Genomic DNA, 26,166 nt, shown 5'->3' with positions numbered 1-26,166 from the left:
CGTTAGCCCCAAAAACCGTTTTTCCGTAAGGTTAGGTTAGGCAAGCACAGTTAAAAAAAAAATACTCGACACGTCATGTTCTAGTGAAAACACGGCGAGGCTGAAACACTGGCATCATCTTAACACACGGCACATAGTACTCTCGTGCAGAAAGCAAATGACGGGAGCAGAAACAGCATGTCGGACAGAGATTTTCGCAGAAAACAACACGCATTCACATTAAAATGGATCAAATCTACATTCAGGAACTTCCACAAAGCTAAAGAAAATGATTTCCATAATTACTTTCTCCTGTAAATTTGAAGGAATCCATTTCCCTCATACGATAATACGCCACATCTACCTCACCCAGCCTCAAATCAATGGGTACCTGGGGAGGGAGGCTAAAAATAGGCCAAGCTTGGTGCTGATCACATCACCTCCAAAATGGCTGATATCAAGAATGTGTGGGACCCTACACCCACAACCCCTCAATGTGCCTTCATGGCACGGTGCTATATGCACATGGAACTTTACCTTACTTACAGCATAGTTTAAACGGCACTTGTTTACTATCCTTCGGACACATTTATTTATTTTTACAGAAGAAACTACTTACCACAATAAGTTCCTGTAGCATTGTCGAACATCGGGAAGGTGTTTTGTGTGATGTGGGAATGTTTCATAGCTGAAATTCATGTTGTTTGTTGAAAATTAATTCTCAGACGGAGAATAGCTAGCCCCACGAACCATTGGTGCGTGGATAGGTTTGTTCTGTTAGGTTAGGAAACATAGTTAAAATTTGGTGTCGTGTTAGTATCAGGATCTAGAAATTGGAAATAATTGCGAACCATTGATGCTAGCCCCACAAACCATTGGCGCTAGCCCCACGAACCATTGGCGCTAGCCCCATGAACCATTGACGCTAGCCCCATGAACCATTGACGCTAGCCCCACGAACCATTGGCACTAGCCCCACGAATCATTGGTGCTAGCCCCACGAACCACTGGCATGTGGTTAGGTTAGTTTGGTTAGGTTAGGCAAACATAGTTAAAATTTGGTGTCGTGGCAGTATCAGGAATATATATATTTGGTTGTGAAACAAAAAAAATCGCGAAAATCGATAGTTTCCATTCCAAAAACTAACACCTTATTTTTGCTTATTTTGCCATTTCTAAATGTTCTACACCTTCAGGAATGTTCCACGAAGCAGATACGTAAGTACGAATGTCAAAAATTGACGAAACGAAAAAATTAGAGGTGTCCAAAGGATAGTAAACTTTTACCGTTTAAACATAATTATTTTCCTCTCGGAGTGATACAGAACATATGCTATAATATGACTTGCTTAAACATATGTAAGAATTTGACATTTTGGTTTCACTTTGCATGGAACTTCCCTGAAATGCTAATATCTGGAAACACTTAAGATCATCTAACTTGCTACCTCTCCTGTACACCAAGACCAGAAATTTTTATGGAAATGGATTATACAACACTATCCTGTCTACATACATAAATCTGATTATAATAAATTTCACTTGACAAAATTGAATACTCTAAGTGTTTCTCTAAAATGATATAAACTTACCTTGCATTAATTGTCTCATATTTCTTTTGCAATAAACCAATGTCTCCATTTTCACAGCAAACTTTCAACGTCTCCTGAAATAAAATTACAGCATTATCAGTTTTTTTTCCCGCACTTTAGTACAGAAATGGCTCACCTTCCACACGATGGATCTAATCTCTTCATTATGCATGCAACTTTTGTGCATCATGTGAATTCATTTCATGTTTAAATACTACAGAGGCATAATAATGAATTGCATCGTTCTAGCAATTTTTTTTTCTATCCACTACAAAATTAAGTTGGGCAAGTTAAGTTATGTTGCCTGGCTTCTTTGGTACTACTTTACTATACCGGAGACACCTATCAATGATTTATTTCGCAATTTTTTACATTGCTAACGTTCTATTCTGCATTGCGGAACATTTCTTTAGGTGAAATAATGAATTTCTAACTAAAATAATGAATTTCTAACTAAAATAATGTCTACTTCTTACGTTAACGAGTACCTACTGTTGTTCCTTATTTCCCACAAACCATCCACGGCTAGCCACAAAAACCATTGACGTTAGCCCAAAAAATCACGATAGCCCCACGAACCATCACGGGGATGAGATATGCCTACTAGGTTAGGCCTGTTAGGTTAGGTTCCATTAGCACTCCTTTCGTTCAATTTAGCATATACGGACAACATCGGCTTGTAGCAGCAGCAATAGCACGTCGGAAATAGATTTTCGTAGAACACCACATCCATTCACATTAAAATGGATGAAAACTACATTCCCGAACATGAACAACGCTACAGAAAATGATTTGCGTAAGTACTTTCTCCTGTAAATTTGAAGAAATCCGTCTCCGGTATAGTAAAGTGTTACTGCTTCTTTTAATTAAAGATGGAATATCATTTCCTTTCCCAAAATGAGCAGGTTAGATTAATTGTGTTCATATTAGCCCCGTCTAGTTGGCTGCACTTTTTGACTCTCTTTGCACTGAAGCATCTAGTTCATTGATTTCGAGTCAAGTTAATGTATTTGGTGTCTGCACCACCTTCCGGACCACTGTATGTGTGGTGTATGGTCACGTGGTGCATGTTAACTAATCAAATGACCGTTTAAAGCAGCAGACAGGCATTTGTTGAATCTTCTGAATTTGAACACCGCTTTCCGTCTAGTTGGTTGAACGTAATTTCCTTGCACCACCCTGACACTGGATACACCTGCACTGCACTGCACCGAGTACATTAGTTGGGTGCATACATTGCTTTCAGCCACAAACACACTTCAAGCAGATCAAATGTATAATCTTGACAACTGTGGAAACTTAATTTTTGGAATGAAATTCTTCTGTTCAAAATATCTTGTAGTTAAAATTATCAGCTGATGCAAGTTAGACAAAGCAATCTATGAATTACTGCACAGAGATACAAATAGACTGAATTTGTTAAGACAGATTGAATGTGAATTTTTTACGGTCACAAACATATCACCTAAATGACAAGTTTTTTGGTTCAAATTAAGGTGCAGACACATTATACGGAGGCTATGATTCCACATTGGGCCCAAGTTCCTTTTGTCTTATAGCGATTTCATCATGCTGCGAATGCAATTTTTATTTTTTTTTATTTATTTGAAAAGTCCTGAATACAGAAAAATCCATTTTACATCAGGATATCAACCAGAAAAGAAATAAACAAAATAATAAGATGGACACATACACACACATATACATATATAACAAGAATAATAACAACTAGATCAAGAATAATATTATTTATACTTCAGCTGCTTTATGCACGCCGTTCCGTAAGTCTGCTTTGATAAATGGAAGCCCGGAGCGTCTTTTAATGAGTTGTAAATGGTTTGTAGCCTGTAGAGAAGTGATCTTTGTTCTAAGGATAGCCTTGAAGATTTAATGTAAAAGAAGTTGTTGCATTTACTGTTGGGACGTGGGATTCTGATATTAAGAAGTGGCAAGAGTTCGCTGTTAACATGGTTCGATTTCGATTTCCTTCTGTTAACACATACTGCGGAGTTTTAGCGATTACTTAAGATTTTGTTCCATATATGCTTTCCTAGTAAGGTTAGGTTTGATTCCCTTAGCATTAAAATAAAGTCCCTACATCAATTCCCACTAGTCAACGACACTTACAAATGCTTGTCAATGGAAAAATACATTGTCCATGGGAAGCACGCATGCTTACATAAGGTAACTTTTTAAGTTGTTTTTCTCAACATAAATAACTTTTTTTTTTTTTTTTTTTTAGAAATCCAAACAGTGTGCATTAATTTAAGGAAGGTTCAAATTTCGTGTGACAATGATGGCCAAAATTCTACGATAATTAGTCTTCCTGCTAGGAGAATTTGAAAAAAATCATAAAACAACTGGAATCGTTGGAGGCCTCAATTAGTGAGTATGCGAAATATTACGAAAATCGGGGAGGGGTCCGGTATTGTAAATTCGCTCCCATTTTTCGGTTAAGAAGGTTGGAAACACTGTATACCCAGTGATCCACGATGCTACTGAAGCTGTGCCCACCATATTGTGTGTTACGGAAGCGAAAAAAGGACGAACAATAATTACTGTCATTGACATTATTTTCGTGAGAAAAGCAAAATCACACACTAAACAATGTTTCGAAATGCACAATAGGTAAGTACGAATGTAAAAAATTACGAAATAAATGAGTGAGAGGTGTTGTCCCGAGATGGTATAGGTACCCCTCCAGTACAATGAATGGTAAATTTCTCGTAAGGGACAGACTGATTTCATCAAATCTACAGGAGAAATTACTTCCCAAATGCAGTTTCTTTATACTTCTGGAAGTTCGGGGAAGTGTTTTCTCGCATCGTTCATTGAATTTTGCCGGTAAATCATCTATTTTTCGATATAAATGTGTGACCGATGCACGAAAGCAGGTGGATGTAGCCTGTGTGTGATGACGTAATCCCGGTCAGTGTTTCCAAACATGTGTTTTTAAAACTGAAGAAGGTACGTTTCCGCAAATTGTTTGTGGGGCATGCGAGAATGGTGTGTGGGGCTACGTAGGTATTTTTGGGTGCAGTGGGGTGGAAACCCTGCATGCCGAGTACAGTAGTGAAACTGTGACCACCATTTTGTGTGTTACCAAGGGGCAAAAAGAAACGAAGAAAACTTACTTGATATGTTGCAAATAGAGCTTATTTCCGTGAAATAAGCGAATGTTTCTCAATGCAGAATACGTAAGTACGAATTACATGAACTAGCAAATCCCTTACGAGAAATTTACATGGTAACAGTTTCATACATCGGAGACACATTTCTTCAATTTTACACAAGAAACTATGGTAACTGTCTATTATAGCCCGAACGGATTTCTTCAAATTTACAGGAGAAACTCCTTAATGAAATCACTTTCTGTATCATTGTCGAGGTTCTTGAAGGTATTTTCTTTCACGGAAACTAAAAACTTCACCATAGAATGCTGCAGAACAATAAATAATCAGTTGTTACGTAAGGAACTTGCATCTACAGTAACATTAGGCCGTTGTTTCCATTATGTACGTGCAGATGGCGCGAGCGTTGAAAGTCACGCGGTCTCGGCAGTGTTTCCAAACGTGTCTTTTTTTTAAGAGAATTTTTTTTAACTATGCTTACCTAACCTAACCTTGCCGGAAATGGTCCGTGGGGCTATTGTGAATAGTTTTTGGGGCTATCCGTCAATGGTTCGTGGGGCTATCGTGGATGGTTTTTGGGGCTATCGTGGATGGTTTTTGGGGCTATCGTGAATGGTTTTTGGGGCTATCCATCAATGGTTTATGATGACATAATAAACACGAAAGTAGGTATTTTTCGGTTAAGAACGTTGAAACACTGCATACCCACTCCAAATCGCACGACGTGCGATGATCCATGACGAGTGCATGTCACATTGTCTGTTACCCAAGCATAACAAGGAAGACAAATAATGACTTGTAATATGAAAAGTTGACACTATTTTAAGGAAAAAGGCATAACCTCACCTTAAAGAATCTTCCGCAATGCAGAATAGGTAAGTATCAATGTTAAAAGTAAGGAAATAAACGAGTGACAGATGTTCGGGCTTTACTAGACAAGTACCGAAACTACTTACGGAAATTAATTTCTCCAAGGTTTACAACGTTCGTCGAGGTATTTTCTGTCATCGTGGAATATATTTGACCGGGAAATCATTTGCTTGCCCTACGACAACAGGATGCTGCGTACGTTTGATGACGTAAGTCCCTGTCCGTGTTTAAACCCCCATTTTTTTCTATGCTTGCCTAATGTAATGAAACCTAACCTAACCTTATTGGAAATGGTTCGTGGGGCTATCCGTGAATGGTTTGTGGGGCTATCCGTGTATGGTTCGTGGGGCTATCCGTCAGCTACCTGTGCATAATGTATAATTTCCACCGGTGACGAACACGATAGTAGGTATTTTTTTTCGGTGAAGAAGGTTGAAACACTGCATACCCACAACTTGAGTCAAGATGTGCCCGCCATATTGTGTGTTCCGGAAGTGAAGAAAGGAATAAAAAAAAAGCACTCAGAATGTGAAAAATTGCTATTGTTTTCGTGTAAGAAACATAATGGCACCTTGAACTATGTTCCGAATACACAATTGGTAAGTACGAACCATGCGAAACACAAAATATCCGATATTAATGTGTCTCCGATCTATGAAACTGGTGCCATTTACCCAAGGGAAATTTGATATTTGTTAGCATGCAATAAAAGGTAAAATTTTCGTATCCCCAAAACATATTTCTTCAATTTTACAGGAGAAAGTACTTACCGAAATGGGTTTATTTATACTTTAGGAAGGTCTTCGAAGTTTGTTTTCACCTCGTTGAAATTTTTTTGCCGGTAAATCATGTAATTTTTCGACATTAATGTCACTCCGATGCACGAAAGCTGTTCCCTTGATGTCCGTCTACCACGTGAACCAAATATTTGCGAGCATTTCATGAATGTAACAACCGGTCAGTGTTTCCAAATACGCAGTTTTGTAACTGTGTAACAGTTCTAGAACGTAAATAAACGTGAGTTACTGTTCATCATTCCTGATTACGAACTTGCGACAACATGACATGAACATGATCAGTGGCGTGCTCAATGTGAGGTTGATGGGGGGTTATAACCCCCCCCCCCCTCTTTTCGCCCAGTATCTCTAAGGCTACTTATGAATGGTTCGTGGAGCTATCCGTCAATGGTTTGTGGGGCTATTTATGAAAGGTTCGTGGGGCTATATATGAATGGTTCGTGCGGCTATCCGTGAATGGTTTGTGGGGCTATTTATGAATGGTTCGTGGGGCTATCCGTGAATGGTTCATGGGGCTATCCGTGCATGGTTCGTGGGGTTTTCGAACACGAAAAAAAGTTCTACTTTTGAAAAACAAATTTAACTGTTTGCCTAACCTAACCTTGCCGTGCATGGTTCGTGGGGCTATTTATGAATGGTTCATGGGGCTATTTATGAATGATTCGTGGGGCTATCCGTGAATGGTTCGTGGATCCTTGAATGGTTCGTGGGGCTATCCGTGAATGGTTTGTGGGGCTATTTATGAATGGTTCGTGGGGCTATCCGTGAATGGTTCATGGGGCTATCCGTGCATGGTTCGTGGGGTTTTCGAACACGAAAAAAAGTTCTACTTTTGAAAAACAAATTTAACTGTTTGCCTAACCTAACCTTGCCGTGCATGGTTCGTGGGGCTATTTATGAATGGTTCATGGGGCTATCCGTGAATGGTTCGTGGGGCTATTTATGAATGATTCGTGGGGCTATCCGTGAATGGTTCGTGGATCCTTGAATGGTTCGTGGGGCTATCCGTGAATGGTTTGTGGTGCTATTTATCAATGGTTCGTGGGGCTATCCGTGCATGGTTCGTGGGGGTTTCAAACCTGAAAAAAAAAATTCGGTAACATTATCGTATGGGGAAAACGGATTCCTTCAAATTTACAGGAGAAAGTACTTACGGAAATCATTTTCTTGAGCGTTTTGGAAGTTCCTGAATGTAGATTTGATCCATTTTAATGTGAATGCGTGTTGTTTTCTGCGAAAATCTCTGTCCGACACGCTGTTTCTGCTCACGCCATTTGCTTTTTGCATGAGAGTGCAATGTTCCGTGTGTTAAGACAATGCAACCCCGTAGCCAGTGTTTCAGCCTCGCCGTGTTTTCACTAGAAGCACCTGTCGAGTTCGGAAGAAGCCATTTTTCCCGAATGGGTGTCACTTATCGCACAACATTGTAGCAACATTGTGTTCCGACGTCACAGGAGAGAGCTGTTTTTACAATTTTTCTTTGTATTTATGCTAATGGAACCTAACTTAACAGGCCTAACCTAACCACGTAGGCATTCCTCGTCCGACATCAATATTCAAGGTTGCAAGATGGTTGTGCGTAAAGGAAGAGCATTAACCAATTTCGAAAGAAAGATGGTTCCGACCCGAATAGGTGTCACTTATCGCACAACACTCTAGCAACATTGTGTTCTGACATCACAGGAGAGACCTTTTTCATGTTAGGCAATACAAAGGTAACGCCTCTCTTAGCGAAAATATTATTTTTTCTTTGTATGTATGCTAATGGAACCTAACCTAACAGGCTTAACTTAACAACGTAGGCATTCCTCGTCTGACGTCAATATTCAAAGTTGCAAGAGAGTTGTGCGTAAAGGAAGACCATTAACGAATTGCAAAAGAAAGATGGTTCCGAATTGCTGTGTATGGACAATGAACGTGGTAAATCGCAAGGTTATTTTACAAGTTCTACACGTAAATGCGACGTATTAGCATAATTTTAAATAGGGGCACGAAAGTAGATATTTTCCGGTGAACGAGGTTGCACCACTGCATAAATCGACAAAACACTCTCAGAACGCTCCCTAAACCAGTATGCTATCACGGCCATAATGTGTTACAGATTCGAAACAACAAGTAACAGTAAGTACTCGTAAATAGAGAAAATAAACATTATCTTAGTTAGAAATGCATTATTTCGCCTTAAGAAATGTTCCGCAACGCGTTAGCAATGTAAAGAAGTCCGAAATATATGATTCGTAGGTGTTTCACCCATACGATAATAGTACCAAAAATTCTAATTTTGAAAAACAAATTTAACTATGTTTGCCTAACCTAACCTTGCCATGCATGGTTCGTGGGGCTATTTATGAATGGTTCGTGGGTCTATCCATGCATGTTTCGTGGGGTTTTCGAACCTGGAAAAAAATACAAAATCAGTAACATGAAAGTAGGTATTTTTCTATGAAGAAGGTAGCAAGGCATGAGTTTACAATACCGGACCACTCTCCAATTTCTATAAAATTTCGCCTACTTACTAATTTCGATGTCCTGATGATGTATCTGTAGTTCATATTTGGCGGTCACTTGTTAAAACTGTACATTTACGTGTACAACTTGTAAAATAACCTTGCAATTTACCACGGTGATTGTCCATACACAGCAATTCGGAACCATCTTTCTTTCGCAATTAATTACCTAATGGTCTTCCTTTACGCACAACAATCTTGTTGACGACAGACGAGGAATGCCTACGAGGTTAGGTTAGGTCTGATAGGTTAGGTTCCATTAGCATAAATACAAAGAATAGCATAAATACAAAGAAAAATTAATATTTTAGCTAAGAGAACTATACCTTATCTTGCCTGTTGATTTCTTCATGTTGGGAAAATGGCGTCTTCCGTGGAGCTATTGTTCTTATGGTAGGGTTACGTTACGTTAAGAAAACATAGTTTATTTCATTTTTTTCTCGATTTCCATACTTGACCGCCAATTATTACATGCAGATTCGTGATTAGGAGTTCACAATTAGTGAGTAGGCGAAATTTCATAGAAATTGGAGAGTGGTCCGGTATTGTAAACTCGTTCCGGTTGCAACACTGCATAACCACTGATCATGGACTACGCTGCTCAAGATTTCTCCGCCATGTCGCGTGTAACGCAAGCGAATGCGAACAAAATAAAAATACTCGATATTTCGAAAATTGAGATTATTTGCGTGCAAAAAACGAAACGCGAACTTGAAGAACCCTTAGGAATGCAGAATACGTAAGTATCAATGTGAAAAATACGAAAATAAGGAAATTAGAGACGTTTGGTGGTTACTGAAATTTTAATCAATAAAAACCCTACTTTTAGTGATGTTCTTGTATATCTCCTTCTAATTTTAGCCTGTAAAATATTTCCATACAGAGATCCATCTATCTCGTTGCCCCACAGTGCCATTTGTTTTGGAAATGTCATTCATATACACATCAATGAATATTACCCCTACTCACCAGGTATTCTTCTCTCATTGATTCAAAAGAATACACTTGTGAAGTCATTTTTACGTGCTAAAAATCTCACAAATTACACCTTTTGAAAAAATGTTAATAAGCAACTTAAGTATCAAATTCTGAAAACAAGTGCAAGTCCACAGTGTAAATCCAATGCAGTGTTGCCAACTCGCAATGTCATATTCACGATCCCAACTCCTTCATTTCTAGTCTGTGCCCACTCCCAGCTTACAAGATAATGCAAAATATATACAGCGTTTAGATGAAATCTTTTTCACATGTGATGTAGTACTGTTAATTAACTAAAATTATTTTCTACTACTTCCATTTGAATGTCACATCAAAATCTTAACTTATATTATAAAAAAATTAAATGACTAAATGTTCAACTTACAGGGACACATTCTCAACTAGAGTACAGTATAAAAGACAAATCATCACCACACATGGTTGACTGCGTGACGTGACAAGCCGGCTGGTGATGGTAAACAATGCTGGGGAATTTAATGATTAAAACTTTATGATAAACTGTTTTCTTACTCAGATCAGGTATGGAGAAAAAGAAATAGTCATTTACAATAAATATTAATGTATTGTTTGCAGATATTAGTTGACAAAGGAAAAAGATTGCTTTTAATGGACGTGGAATAATGTGATTTTCTATGCTGAACTCGTATTCAGTTGAATTTTACATAATAGTAACTAACTCTCTAGCCTTCTTAAACCCGAAGGTTCATGGCTGCAGCAACACAGGCCTTCCATCTTTCCCTATCTTGAGCAAGATTTGAACATACGGTACTAGTTTCAGAATTATTTGCCGAAAAAGTCGTTTAACTTTGGCCCGCCTTCACCCCTCTACTGACATCTTGCTATACATAGTGTAAATGTTTAGAAATCACAATTTAAAGTTGACTTTAGTCTTGTTTAAAGTGCACTTTATGTGCATATAGGCCAATCGGGACTCGACCAACAAGTGAGTTCTGAACCTCAATGTGCCTCACCAAGTATCGAACCCGAGACTTCTTCTTCTCCGAATTTACAATACCGGAAGTATCTCCAATTTGTTTGAAATTTCGTATACTCGCTAATTCTGACCTCCTAATCACGAATCTGCGGTTGAAATTTGGCGGTCACGTCTAGAAATTGCAAAATAAGACGAAATAAGTGGGTCCGTAAACGGAGTAAACACCCTTGATTTATGAAGAAAACAACTATTTTTTGCAATCATTAGAATTTCAAAACTATGTTTATGATGACCCCTAATTTTTACTAATTATGCTTGCCTAACCTAACATTACCGTGAATGTTTTGTTGGGCAAACATTTTTTCCACCTTATGTAAGACGCCATTTTCTCACATGCAAATCAAGGTAAAACTTCGATGGCGTTCCAACGGATTTCTTCACCGAAATGAGTTCCTGTAGCATTTATAAGTTCTTGTTGGTATTTTCTTTCATCGAGAAAAACCGATCTTATCCGTATATGCTAAATTGAATCAAATGAGTGTTAATGGAACCTAACCTAACAGGCCAAACCTAACCTCGTAGGCATACCTCGTCCCCGTGATGGTTCGTGGGGCTATCATGAATTTTTGTGGCTAAAGTCAATGGTTTTTGGGGCTACCCGTGGATGATATTTTGGGCTAACATCAATGGTTTAATAATTACTCTCTATGTCAAAAATTGAACTTTTTTCGTGAAAAAAGCAAAATAGCACCTTGAAAAACTTTTTGCAATGTTGAATAGGTAAGTACGAATGTTAAGAAAGACGAAATAAACGAGTGAGAGGTGTTGGGATGCTATCGAAGTTCGTCATCGCTACATGCAAAGTGTGTCATTATTGCACAACACTGTAGCAACTGCACCATTGCCAAACTTACCTCTATTCGAAGCCGCATTCCACAATCTCTTCTCCCTCCATTTTCATTTAAATAACTGTACCACATTAACGATCTTTTCATTCCTTTCCTCCTCCATTCTTCCACAATCAATGGTCTCCAAGTAACAAAGTAACAGTGTGGCACCGCTGTAGACAGCGTAACAAATAGCGAACTTCACTTGTTCACATCCACAAACATGGCTACCATAATAGTGTATCGACAATCATAGCATTAATATGTGCACATAATTTTGTAATTTTGCAATTTCTGGAAGTGACCGCCAATTTTTAACTGCAGATTCTTGATTAGTGAGTATATGTATTTCAAAGCAAGCGGAGATACTTCCGGTATTGTAAATTTATACCCAAGGCAATGACATTCCCATTATGCCATCAAAGAGGTCCTTTAATAAAAATTATGCCTCCTAATCGCGACCACTGATGATCATGTTTCGGCCTAAATAGTAAGTATGGTTAATTTTCGATTGATCTTGCACAGAATAAAGATTTATGTTGCTGCTGCAATATACCTTCGGGTTTATAGATGCTGGAGAGTTAGTTACCTTGTACGGAAAATGTGTATTAAGTGATATATGGTAACATTTTAAATCAAATTTCTCTCACGCTTTAAATATTATTTACTTAATGATTCTTGGAAAACAGAACATTCATAGTTCGGTACCATTCTTATTATGCCATCACACATTGCTACAGCTATTGTTTATGATTTATCTTGCACATCCATTAACAGCGTTTAGTGTAATTATTCCCTTCAATAAAATTCCAATTTTATTGCATCAACCTAAAAACACTAAGTTGCTCACCAAGGCAATTTATTATTAAGATAAAAACACTTAACAGGTAACGTTTGAACCCTGTATCAGGGTCTTCCTCAGAAGAAGAACTAAACTAAAATGATGAAATATACTACACACAGAAAGATTACATACACACAGCAGGGTCACTAGCTACACAACAACAAATCAAGTTGACAGTCCTTATCTAGGAAGATTTCTCCATAGGAATGAAATGTATCACCTCCTGACAGTTGTTGACTAATTGGTCTACTAAACTGACAGGTCAAGATTAGCAAGAGTCTAGAACCACCTGCTTACCACTCCCCCACCCCTCCTGCCTTTTTGGTTATGGATGAATACCTCCTCCTCTGGTCTTCTTCTTTTCTCTTCTTTCTTCCTTGTTCATACTTCTTTTTTCTTCATTCCTTTTCTTCATCCTTTCAACTTTCTCTAACACACTCTTCCATTCCTTGTTTATCTTGAGTCCTCCATTCCAATTCATGATGTCTTCTCCTTTCTTTTCTATTTCATTGGCCTCCTTCCATTTTCTCACTAGTTCTCTCTTCTCTTTTCCTATTTGCCTAGGCGAATCCCATTCAACTTCATGTCCTGTTTCTCTAGTGTGTTTGAATATGGCATTCCTGTCTCTCTTCAATCTCACATCATCCATATGTTGCTTTAACCTGTCTTTAAGTCTCTTCTTTGTTTCCCCTGTACATACACTTTCACATCTTCTGCACTTCACCTTGGAGATAACCCCTTCCTCTTCTTCTTTCTTCTTGCTGGCTATACTTAAAATAGTGCATCCTCCCTTCCTGTAAGTTCTTATACCCACTTTCCTCAGCACTTTGCATATCTTCTCTGTGGCATCACCCATACTTCTTATACCAAACCATCTCTCTTTTTCTTTTTCTTCCTTCTCTTCCAGTCCTCTCTCTTTTATCTCTTTCCTTCTTCTGTTGATGTTGTGTCTGTCTTTCTTTTCATAGCCATTCTCTTCTAGTTGTTCCCACAGGCTATTAATCTTGGTTTCTTCTTCCCCTTTCTCTGTGCATATCTTCTTTATTCGGTCTTCCATGTTCCTTATAAAATTACGTTTAGTTCCATCACCCACATCACTTCTTTTGTGGCAGAACACTTCTTTTGATACCATGTAGCCACAATCCCCATTCCTCTCTTCTTTTTCATCTCAATATCCAAGAAATTTAATGTTCCTTCCTGTTCCGTTTCGAGCTCAAGGAATATCCCTGCTTTCTCATCATCTACATCTTTAACAAACTTACTTACCTGCCTTTTTGTTCCCTTCCATATCCCAAAACAATCATCCACATATCTACAAAACAGACTTAACTTATCTCCTCCTTTCACTATCACTTCCTTCTCCCATTCATTCATAACCAATTCCACCAGCACAGGGCTCAAACAAGAGCCTATATTCAGACCTTCACTAATCTTGATGATTTTACTCCCCACTCTGCTGTAGCCATTTTCCCAAATGGTTTCAAGCGCTTGTACCACTCTCTCACTATCCCATTCTCCTATAATGCTTTTCCCCACTTTCTTCCTCACTATATCCACTACATGTCCCCTTTTGATGCTCGGGAACATGCTTCTCACGTCTAGGCTAAACATTGTGATTTTATCCCAAGACTCCTTCAGACCTTTTATAAGGTCCACCACCACCACCTTAGTTATGAATGAATGGGAGAAGGAAGTGATAGTGAAAGGAGGAGATAAGTTAAGTCTGTTTTGTAGATATGTGGATGATTGTTTTGGGATATGGAAGGGAACAAAAAGGCAGGTAAGTAAGTTTGTTAAAGATGTAGAAGATGAGAAAGCAGGGATATTCCTTGAGCTCGAAACGGAACAGGAAGGAACATTAAATTTCTTGGATATTGAGATGAAAAAGAAGAGAGGAATGGGGATTGTGGCTACATGGTATGAAAAGAAGTGTTCGGCAGGAGTGTTCTGCCACAAAAGAAGTGATGTGGGTGATGGAACTAAACGTAATTTTATAAGGAACATGGAAGACCGAATAAAGAAGATATGCACAGAGAAAGGGGAAGAAGAAACCAAGATTAATAGCCTGTGGGAACAACTAGAAGAGAATGGCTATGAAAAGAAAGACAGACACAACATCAACAGAAGAAGGAAAGAGATAAAAGAGAGAGGACTGGAAGAGAAGGAAGAAAAAGAAAAAGAGAGATGGTTTGGTATAAGAAGTATGGGTGATGCCACAGAGAAGATATGCAAAGTGCTGAGGAAAGTGGGTATAAGAACTTACAGGAAGGGAGGATGCACTATTTTAAGTATAGCCAGCAAGAAGAAAGAAGAAGAGGAAGGGGTTATCTCCAAGGTGAAGTGCAGAAGATGTGAAAGTGTATGTACAGGGGAAACAAAGAAGAGACTTAAAGACAGGTTAAAGCAACATATGGATGATGTGAGATTGAAGAGAGACAGGAATGCCATATTCAAACACACTAGAGAAACAGGACATGAAGTTGAATGGGATTCGCCTAGGCAAATAGGAAAAGAGAAGAGAGAACTAGTGAGAAAATGGAAGGAGGCCAATGAAATAGAAAAGAAAGGAGAAGACATCATGAATTGGAATGGAGGACTCAAGATAAACAAGGAATGGAAGAGTGTGTTAGAGAAAGTTGAAAGGATGAAGAAAAGGAATGAAGAAAAAAGAAGTATGAACAAGGAAGAAAGAAGAGAAAAGAAGACCAGAGGAGGAGGTATTCATCCATAACCAAAAAGGCAGGAGGGGTGGGGGAGTGGTAAGCAGGTGGTTCTAGACTCTTGCTAATCTTGACCTGTCAGTTTAGTAGACCAATTAGTCAACAACTGTCAGGAGGTGATACATTTCATTCCTATGGAGAAATCTTCCTAGATAAGGACTGTCAACTTGATTTGTTGTTGTGTAGCTAGTGACCCTGCTGTGTGTATGTAATCTTTCTGTGTGTAGTATATTTCATCATTTTAGTTTAGTTCTTCGTCTGAGGAAGACCCTGATACAGGGTCCAAACGTTACCTGTTAAGTGTTTTTATCTTAATAATAAATTGCCTTGTTCAGCAACTTAGTGTTTTTAAATATGGAAACAAGGCTTAATTATATTACAATTGCATTAACCTGTGTGCCAGTATGAATGAATAATACAATTATATTTAATAAAATCAATTGTATTATTTATTTTCAAAGGATCTTCCATTCCAAGGGAGGTAGCGGAGAAGATGGATGCAAAAGTGGAAATTGAGGATACCCATACAAAGAACAAGCAAGAAGTAAAAATTTTATGTTTCGACCTGACTCACCTGAGTCAAACAACACAGTTCATTTTATGTTCATGTGCTGTTTTCTTTTTCTTTTTGATTTATGGTTATTTACAGGTAAGTGAAAGCAAAAAACTCTTTTATCTAAGCATGCTATAACTGACCACATAATTAAATTAATGGTAAAAGTTCGGTATATCGGAGACACATTTCTTTAATTTTACAGAAGAAACTACTTACGGAAATGAGTTTCTACAAGGTTTACAACGTTCGTCGAGGTGTTTTCTGTCATCGTGGTATATATTTGACTGGGAAATCATGTATTTTTCAAGAGAAATATCTCACCGACGCACAATTGCCATTGCTTTCATTTGCTTCGCCTTCGTGAACTGCATGCTGCATACGTTTGATGACGTAATCCCCTGTTAGGGTTCCCAACCCCCCCTTTTTTTCACTATGCTTGCCTAACCTAACCTTATCGGAAATGGTTCGTGGGGCTATCGTGAATGTTTCGTGGGGCTATCCATCAGCTACAGTGCATAACGTACAATTTGCACACATGACAAACACCATAGTAGGAATTTTTCAGTGAAGTAGGTTGGAAACACTGCATTCCCACAACGTGAGTCAAAATGTGCCTGCCATATTGTGTGTCACGGAAGCTAAGAAGGAATGAAAAAAATCACTGTAAATGTGAAAAATTGTTTGTTTTTGTGTAAAAATCATAATGGCACTTTGAACTATGTTCCGCAATACACAATAGGTAAGTACGAACCATGCGAAACACAAAATATCCAATTTTAATGTGTGTCTGATATACCGCAGTTTTACCAAATTAATTGTATAGTCATCGATAAAGATAATTATGGGCAGATTATTATACATTTACTGTTTAAATGCAGTGCAAGATTTAAGAATTCACAAACAGCGGATTCGCACTAGTCTTGACATTCTAGGCTGAAGTCTGCTAATTCTTTCAAGTAGCTCTGGTTGCCTATGTAGTAGTTTTTCTTGTATGTACGCATTGCTTGCATTGTAGAATTATTTTCTTGTAGTTTACGGTTATTACAAGCATAACAGAAAACATCAAGAAACTTTGTGAAAACAATGATGGCTTTGAATTACCTGATGATGTTTGGGATTCATAATTTTAAATAAGAAATAATGTGATCAAAATTTTTTATCTGAAATAAAAATAAAACAGACTGCTTCTTTTCACTGTTAGGTTGCTATATTACAACAATGTAACATTGACAACATCGATTATATAAGGGCCGGATCCTGTGGCCGAGTGGTTAGCACATTGCGCTACGACGCCAAGGGTCCTGGGTTCGAATCCCACTCGGGCTTGGTTGTTTGTGAATGTCCATTCATCCATTTCATCATTTCATCACTCATCCCCATCTTTGCAAATTAGTCAAGAGGCACAAGACGTGAAGTAAAATAAACTAAACCAATCAATCATTATATAAGGGATTATTTTTGTTTAAAAAATTGCTAACCATTGTTATAACTGTATCTTTAGTCAAAATATAAATAAATGTCTGATGAAGGGAGCGTGTGTTCTCCTGAAACGTCACAATGAAAAACTGATTTCTTATGCTTGTAATAACCGTAAACTACAAGAAAATAATATGTCTATGTAGTGTTCTCACTAAATTGATTTATTTTATTCGTTTATTTTCCTTCACTTTTCTGCCACTTTCGGCTATTGTCAAAATGAGGATGAGTGATGACATGAAATTGATGTAGGGACACCCGTGTCTGAATTCATACTCATGGACCCCTGGCATCGATGTGCTTCGATCAGATATTGAACCTGAGACCCCTTGATTACAAGGCATTACTGGTACCTCCATGATATCAGGATATCGAGACAAACACCGCTTTGCAAATTTAGATCCCCAGGCTTTGCAGCACAAAATTGTCAAACTATTAAGGTTTTATCATGTTGAGGTCATTATTATCAGAAGTTTCTATATATGTATTCTGTATTTTGCAGGAACTTATATTTACACTGGAGGGTTTCAAACCATATGGCTGGTATTTGACGTTGGTGCAATTTGCATGTTACAGTTGCTTCGGAGTGATCGAGATGAGATTAAAACAACTACACAGGCAGTAAGTGTTAATTTTAGTTTTTAAATTAATAATCCAGGTGAAAGAATATTATTTGTTCCACATTTCCATGAAGACTTGAAAAGTAAGAACTTAATTAGAAACTAACAATAAATCAGAAAATTTAATTTACTTACTTAATCTCTCTTTCTCTGTGTAGTGTTTTTTTTTCTGGGCAAAAAGGGTTGCAGTATCTTTCATGTCAGTTTGCTATGGTCATATGAACAATATTGATGCAAAGTTAACCAATCATAAGAGCTATTTAAAATTACTGCAATATATTCATACATTTCATGATGGTTGCGGTAAACCCGGTTTAAAATTACTTACAAACGCCATACCCTTTTGTGAATGAAGACAGTGGATCTTCGAAATGAATAGGATTTAACCCTTTAATTGTGCAATGCAGAAGTGAGAAATTTTCTAAATTTCACGTAAGTAATATTCATACATGATTGTACATTCTTACATATTTCTTTCATTAGCACAAACAATTAATAGTTTTTATTCCCACTATGAAAAATAATGCTGGTACAACATACAGTTGTGTACAGCTGGTAAAAAATATCAGATGCCTGTAAATTACTTTCACAGGCAGTAATAGACACTGTAATACAGTACATGTACTTTTTTTTACATAGAAATTAAGTGTTACGCATCATTGTGCCAGTTTTCAAGAAAAACAAAAGTGGCTCTTTTTTATGTTTTAAAAAATTTATTTTATATAAATATAAATAAATATATTTTATACCATTTTAATATTTATAATTCCTCATTCATTTTTTGTTTCCACAGAATTCCAATTAAATTGTATCTTCTAATTGCTCTTCTTACCCTCGGAACAATGGGCTTTTCTAACTCCTCCGTGGGATATTTAAACTACGCAACTCAGGTGATTTTCAAGTGCTGCAAGCTCATCCCCGTGATGATTGGCAGCATTCTTATCCAGGGTAAAAAATATGGAGCATTGGATTTTGTTGCAGCCGTACTGATGTGTTTGGGACTGATATTTTTCACCTTGGCGGACAGTACTGTGTCTCCCAATTATAGTACGCAAGGTAATGCACTTTGTTTTATAGTTATAATTTTGCATTGTGTTTTTCTTGTTTAATGATTGTGGTTTAGCAACTAGCATATTTTAATTCTTTCTGCTCTTGTGTCAGACCTGGTCCAACATAGCTGTTCCACTCTGACATCATCCAAGATTGTAACTAATATCTCTAAAAGTTTGTCGGACTGGATCGGTTTACAGGGTGAGCAACTGTCCCAAATTTCCCGTGATCTCCCGTATTAGAGCTAATTTTTTGGATCCTCCCGGCTCCCATATTGACTTACATATCTCACGTATTTTTCATTAATAGTAACAATCGCGAAATTTCAACTCATCCTGAGTTTGGAGAGCCATACATAACTTCAAGTTGTTTGCAAGAGCTTGAACGTTTAACCTTTGATGGGTGGAAGTGACATCATATCTTGCAGTAGTTGATTGATGCTTAGTTTTGCAGCAGCAGTGGACAAATACATATGGGTTAGGACGAAGAAACATGCGAATTTGTAAATTTTTATTCTCTATTTTGATATTTATATTTATGGCCCGGGACTTTGTTATAACATATTTTTCAATTGGCTTCAGATCTATTATTGGGGTGAGATCTTTACATATCTGATGAAAATCAGCCAAAATAGACCAACTTGACAAAGCATATTTTGACATATTTCACCAATTTGGCATTTTTACAACATATTTCTTCAATTTTGTTGTAATAAGACATTTCTGTATAATTTCGTAATTCTCTCGCACATAATCGGTTACTTCATATTTTTCTTCTTCGTAGCTTTAGCACAATGGATAGTTCATATTGTCGATGGCAGGATATGGAAATTACGGAGGAAGAAAGGTGTGCCGTCTTTTCTTAGTACAGAACAATATAATACCCCACTTTTTTATCCTACCGACAACTGATAGCCATGCAAGCATTATTGAGGCAAAATGTTCTCTCTCATTGTTCCACGAGAAGTAAAGAAGTTTCGTTCTCATTTGTCTGCCTTTTTCGCTTTTCACAAAAATCAGTTGAAAGTAAAAATAACGTTAGGTACATTACAGTCCCTACTCTACTCTACTCTACTCTTATCGGGTATGGGAGAAATTCGAGAGTACTGTTGTGCATATTTTTGACTTTACTGGGAATATTTCTGCATTTTTCTGACATATTTTCCAATTTATATGACATAATTACATACATCTTTTACAGTTTTTTAGGACATAAAAGTCTCGGACCCTATTTATTTTATATAAAATGCAATATACCATATTTTCTGGCATATAAGAAGGACTGCTGTATGAGTTTTTGAACACATTTTTTGAGGATCACAATTTATAATAAATTTACAGTATTTGTAATATAAAGTAATGTGTACATGTACTATCAACAAGTAACTTACTTAATCTAACTATTTAATATATATATTTTCATCTTCTTCGTCACAAACCTGGAATCAAGAAAGAAATAGTATAACTCAAAATGGAAATTTTCAGAAAAGAACGTAATTAAAACCTGAGTATCGGCATGTAAGATATTCCTGTTTTTCAAGCCTATTTTTAAAGGAATCAAGTGCATCTTATACGCTGGCAAATGTGGTAATTCTTTTGTTTAATATCCATTGCATAAACATTTGTTGGAGTGATGCTGCACCACTAAAAATAAGCAAAATTTGTCACTACTAAATGTCACGTAAATTCAATGTTGAAAGTAGGTCACTATCAATATCCAGGACATTCAACTCTATCCTACAACCAGAAGCTGTCAGGTTTTGAGGCCAGGCATAAATTAACATTTATTAGCAAATTTATCTTCAATTTACAGTTTCCTTACACTAATTATTGTATCTACTTTTCAGGAGTTATTTTTATATCCTGTGCCCTTCTGTGTGATGCTGTGATTGGAAACGTACAAGAAAAAGCAATGAAGGCACATGATGCCAGCAATACGGAAGTTGTACTATATTCATTTTCCATAGGATTTGTATATTTGTTTTTCATTATGTTAATCTCTGGCGATTTGCAAAAAGGGATAACATTTTGTGCTAAGGTGAGTATTTTCATAGTTAATTTTGGATAATTTTTAAGTAGACATATAGTCATGATTGCACAGAGCCATGGACCTCCTTCAGCAAGTTTATTAAACATTGAGAAGGTTTGTTGATATCCTGAGGGAAAAGAGATATCCAAGCAGTTTTTTGTAACGTTTTTATGGTTCCACAAGTCTGTTAGAAATATTTAGACCAAATGCAATAATTTGGCAGGAATTATAAGGTGCAAAAAAAAAAAAAAAAAAATTTCTTTTTTATTATAGAACTAGTTGAGATTAATTTCTCTCTCGTTTGGCTAGATTTTCATAGATCTATAATCATACTAAATTTCATCTTAGTAAATCTTGTAGTTTATGCTTTACATAAACCTGATACCTTGTATTACCACCTCCCTTATGTTTGTCGATGTCACTGGCTGATCTAACGAGCCATCAATTTTATGAAATGTTTGTTTACCTTTAATGTATAGAATGTTAGAAGCATCAGAGTTTGAATGGATCATAAAACAGCATAAGACATTGCCAAATGTTTGTTTTAAGCCCATCATATGTTCAGTTATGCTAATTGGAACTGGATCTAAAGCTCCGCGCAGTGTGCCTCTTGATTGCCAGGAAATTGTATGCCTGGGAATGCCCAAACATGGTACAATTATTGGAAAATGAAACTTGGAATTCATATAAAAGAATTTGCAATAGTGTCATTATTCATACTGTATTGATATTTTTATGTTAACAAGTATATATATATTTATCTTTTCATGGCCAGCACCCCAAGGAAACCTATGGATATGCCGTTGTTTTCTCGCTGTCCGGATACTTGGGGATCCAAATTGTACTTACCTTGTTGAAGACCACCGGAGCGCTGGCTGCTGTAACGGTCACCACCTGCAGAAAGGCTGTTTCCATTGTTATTTCATTCTTGCTTTTCTCTAAGCCCTTTACATTCCAGTAAGTACACATTCATTGCCATTGTTTTGGTCTGTCAGCTTGTCAATAAATAGCATATTACATGTTGTGCACCCAATGGCGAAAGAAACAGCAGGCGAATTGTCCACCACCATTTTCATTCGGTCTGTATTACACAATGTGATGACAATGAATTGAAATAAAGGCGTCAATAAGCAGAGAACAATGTCTGCTTCGAACCAACATAGTTTTATTCCTTAAAGTAACACAGGATGTACAAAAAAAAAAGTAGTAGACAATTTGTCTACCATTATCTTTGCCGTTCACTGTACAGACAACTATGTCCCCAATTATGAATGGAGATAGTCATGAAAATTAAAGTATTATTTCACATGTAGGGTAAGTTACCCCATGCGCATTGCAACATACCACAAGAAGCCGGCCTCCGTGGTTATCACATTGCACTACAACGCCAGGGGTCCCGGTTCGAATCCCGGCCTAGGCAAGGGTGTTCGCGAGTGTCCATTCATCATATTGTCACTCATCTCCATCTTCGCAATTAGCCAAAAGTGTCAGAAAAGCGAGGTAAAATAAACCAATCGATCGTAAGATTACTTTGGGCTCGGACAAGATGTGCGCCGGTTCGAGTCTCCTGGGGGAGAGCATTTGTATGGGACTGGTGGCCACCCACCAACGTGATGTAATTGGGGAGTTACAAATGGGTAGTGAAACCAGGTCATGGAAACCTACAACGACTGTGGGTTTGTCGTGCTGACCACATATCACGGGTTGGATGATCTCTGAACTCTGCTGAGGCATATGAGAGTGAGGCCGGCAGTTGGTAGGTAGGCCATGGCGGATCCGAAAGTTAAAGTTGGGAGATGTGAATTTAACTCTGGCACCTTACCTTACCGAGAATAAATTCAAAGCTACTTGCACTACTTTATATCAATACAAAGTACTCTTAAACAGGAACCAAGCTGATTTCCATGTTTTAGAGATCAGGGCATTATTTTGCAGAAATAGGGGCCAGGACTGGAATATATGGTTATTGCTGTGTGTCATTTTTCATAATACCTCCCATTGGCACGGTAAACTAAATGATCAGATATGAGAAGTAAAGTGAACAAACAAAAAAAAACAAAAACCTATTGTCCCATGGGATCTCCGGTTCGATCTCCTTGTAGATATATTGCACAGTGGTTCGGATCCAAATTTAACCTTTGGATCCAGTTCCTTTAGCCTATCATGAGCATAAAGTTGGCTTAAATAAAACTTTAAACAATATTCTCTAGCCCAACAGTTCCCGAACATTTTAGTTTCACACCACCCGTAGTGTTTCAATATTTTTCCGAGGTGCGCAAGTCAGAATGTAGACCTATCTCTAACACTTGCAATACTCTGTTAGTGTGTTTAGGTTGCTTGCATTAAGTTAAAAAATAAACACACATTTAAAATTCAGAAACATTTTACAGGTAAATAGTATTGGGATTGATACGATGGTCCGATTCTAAAACCATGTGTAGACTTAACAAGTAAGTGTAATTTCAGTTAAAATATTGGAACATTTCAGGGTGCCCACTTTGGGAATCGCTGCTCTAACCTGTTAAATTTGGTGATCAAACAGAACATATTTGTAGAGGCATGCATATTTTGTTTTTGACGAAAACACGAAATGTGTGAGGTGCATTTTCCTACCCTGTTTTGTCATGAAATAATGCAAAATAGACTCGTAAACACGAAATTTAGAGTTTGTTTAGAGACGCGACACTTTCTGAAGTCCGAAATATCCTGAGTTATTCACGGAAAATTGATTAACCATGCTGTAAATATTTGAGAATCAAAAATGAACCCCTTTATTTCAGGAATAAACTTAACACTCTGGTAACTACATAAATGTGCTATTAGAAGGGATATGTTTATTTTGTGTAATAAGTGCAGTTTTTAAATCAAATTAGGATTATATTCACAATTTTAAAACCAAAGTGTCATTTTATATATCGCCTTTTCACCGCTATAACAGCGAAATTTTATTTTTATTTACCAAAAATCTGTCTACATATGTGGCATGATATATCTAAAAACAAGCAGTTGATAGGGGGCGATTGTCCCCATCGCCCTCCCCGTGGATCCGCACCTGGCCCTCAAGGATGTTGCACAATGGTTTATTATAAGTCGAAAGGAAAAGTAATTTGCATTCTGTGTATTTATTATAGACTAGAATTTTCTACAAATGTAATGATACATCATGCTGTCGTTTCAGGTATGTCTGGTCAGCAATGCTGGTTTTTATTGGAATTTATTTGAACGTTCTCAGCAAGAATAAGGGTAAAATGAACCTTAGCGTTTGCACAAAACACTTAGAAGCAGCAGCGAAAAAGATTTTTTCAAAGCTTCGGTTGGTCAAGTACAAAGAGAAGAGAATCCTTGCTGACGTTTAGTCAGAATCTGCCAAAAATAACCTGGGTGAATGAAATTTGGAGTGCAATATGTTTGTGACTTGTGATGGGTTTATTACGATTTGTATTATATGTGGATTTTATTGTAGTGTGCATATGCAGATATTGTGTGTGTGTGTGTAAAGATATTCTGTGATATTGTTTTGCTTGTAGTTTTTATTTAAATGCGAAATTTTAAGATGCTTTTATTGTATTTATTCAAAATTTTCTTGCCATTTGTAGTGTGAGCTTATAAACAATAAAATAAAGATTAAATTATGTTCATTCTTTTCTGCAGAAAGAACCTAATCTAATCTTTATTAAATTGTTTACAAGTGTTTGCCTTCTGGTAATTTATAACTAATACCAAAATAAGCCAGTATTGCAATATTAATGCTTGTTGCGGTCAACGAAATAGCATTGTTCTTAATGTATATTATATTTAGTTAAAAACTGGAAGCGAGATTCAGAAAAAAATATTCACGTTACTGAAGGTGGAAATTACATTAATGTTTTGACATTTCAAACATAGTCCATTTTAAAAATCGTAAATATTTGCAAGGTGTATTTCAGACTTGAGCCAATGTCCAGCCAAGCTGTAACACGTTGCTATTTATTTTATTTTGGTTGCATCTAAATCTGTGCATTGTTAATCAGTCTAAGTAAGCATCACAAGAATTGTGAATAAAATATATAAAACGTTTTTATGCAGAAACTTATGTTAAATGTCACTGCAGAAATCTTAAGTGTAAATATCGTTCCTGTATTTCTATTTTGTACAATATTTTTTAATTTTGCTAGGGAGGAGATTATTGTGTGATGTATAAGCATAAAAAGAAATAATGTTGGTACTCTGAAAAAGATTTGTTTCAGAAACATGAACCATTCAACTGTATGCTTTATATTTTTATGTACACTTTGAGGCTTTATTTTATGAATTGCTGCCATATTAAAATGTTTTATCATAATATATTAGTTTCTTTATATTTGATATGGGAAGCTTCCCCCCACTTATTTACATATTTTTTTCTTCTTTCAAAAGTACAAGCTAGACTAGAATAAAATGTGCCATTTCATGAAGAAAAGCAAGAACTAAAAGTTGGTAGAAATTTTGTGTTTGTGCAACAATGCGAGTTAAGTTTTAGGGGGATACCATCTGTCTTAGTTTTCACTACTATTAATATTATTCAATACAACATTGGTCTTAGTCGCTAGAGCATTGACTGGCAAGCAGGAGACCCAGGTTTGATTCCAGGGCGATCTTAGGTCAGAATTTTTCTGGCCTTGTCCACACATCAAGCAGCTCTGGTTCTCACCCAGCCTCAAACCAATGGGTACCGGGAGTAAAGGTGGCTGAAGCATGATGCTGATCATGTCAACTCCAAAATGGTAGAGATCGAGAATGTGTTGGGGTCCTACCCCCACTTCCCCTAAATGTGCCATCATGGCACGGTGCTATATACATAGGGAATTTTTCCTTTATCAATACAACACCCACATTTTTTTCCCCATAAATAGAAGTGTAGATAGAGATTTCTGCAAGCAAACATTTCCCAACAGATGCTGAAATATACATTGGATGTTTTTCTATGGCTTTTTTGGTGAGAGTATTGCATGAAGTACTCATATGCAGCAATATATATATATATTTTTTTACAGGAGTAAAATTACATATTCTTACAGCATAATTAATATTTTTTTGTTGAACTTGGCTTTTGTCTACAAATGAATATGTTGTGATCATAAAATTTTGTATTAATAAATTATTTTATTTATAGTTATAAAAGTTGGCATGATTTCTGATACCAATCCTAATGATTTAC

General features: G+C 36.9%; 2 protein-coding genes across 2 annotated transcripts in view; one reads left to right on the top strand and one right to left on the bottom strand.

The window, feature by feature from the left end:
- The window catches only part of Hpr1 (THO complex 1-like protein Hpr1), a 53,206-nt gene extending 43,200 nt beyond the window's left edge, over positions 1-10,006 (bottom strand). The window contains exons 1-2 of the mRNA XM_083144098.1: positions 9,846-10,006; positions 1,572-1,645 (exon numbers count right to left, since the gene is read on the bottom strand). Of these exons, the coding sequence (XP_083000224.1) occupies positions 1,572-1,645; positions 9,846-9,893 (122 nt within the window). The 5' untranslated portion in view covers positions 9,894-10,006. The remainder of the gene's footprint in view (positions 1-1,571; positions 1,646-9,845) is intronic.
- A 293-nt stretch (positions 10,007-10,299) lies between these two features.
- Positions 10,300-25,538, top strand: Papst2 (adenosine 3'-phospho 5'-phosphosulfate transporter 2). The gene is made up of 7 exons (XM_083143695.1): positions 10,300-10,394; positions 15,722-15,909; positions 17,795-17,913; positions 18,706-18,968; positions 20,809-20,999; positions 21,766-21,947; positions 24,169-25,538. Exons 2-7 carry the CDS (start codon positions 15,754-15,756, stop codon positions 24,344-24,346), a joined length of 1,089 nt encoding a protein of 362 aa, XP_082999821.1. The 5' UTR covers positions 10,300-10,394; positions 15,722-15,753; the 3' UTR covers positions 24,347-25,538.
- Positions 25,539-26,166: the final 628 nt, after the last annotated feature.

This window comes from Lepisma saccharinum, chromosome 22, assembly GCF_977018435.1.
Source record: "Lepisma saccharinum chromosome 22, izLepSacc3.1, whole genome shotgun sequence".
NCBI classification, from domain to species: Eukaryota; Metazoa; Arthropoda; class Insecta; order Zygentoma; family Lepismatidae; genus Lepisma; species Lepisma saccharinum.
Note: the sequence above shows the minus strand (reverse complement) of the source record. Positions and strands in the feature narration are given on the sequence as shown.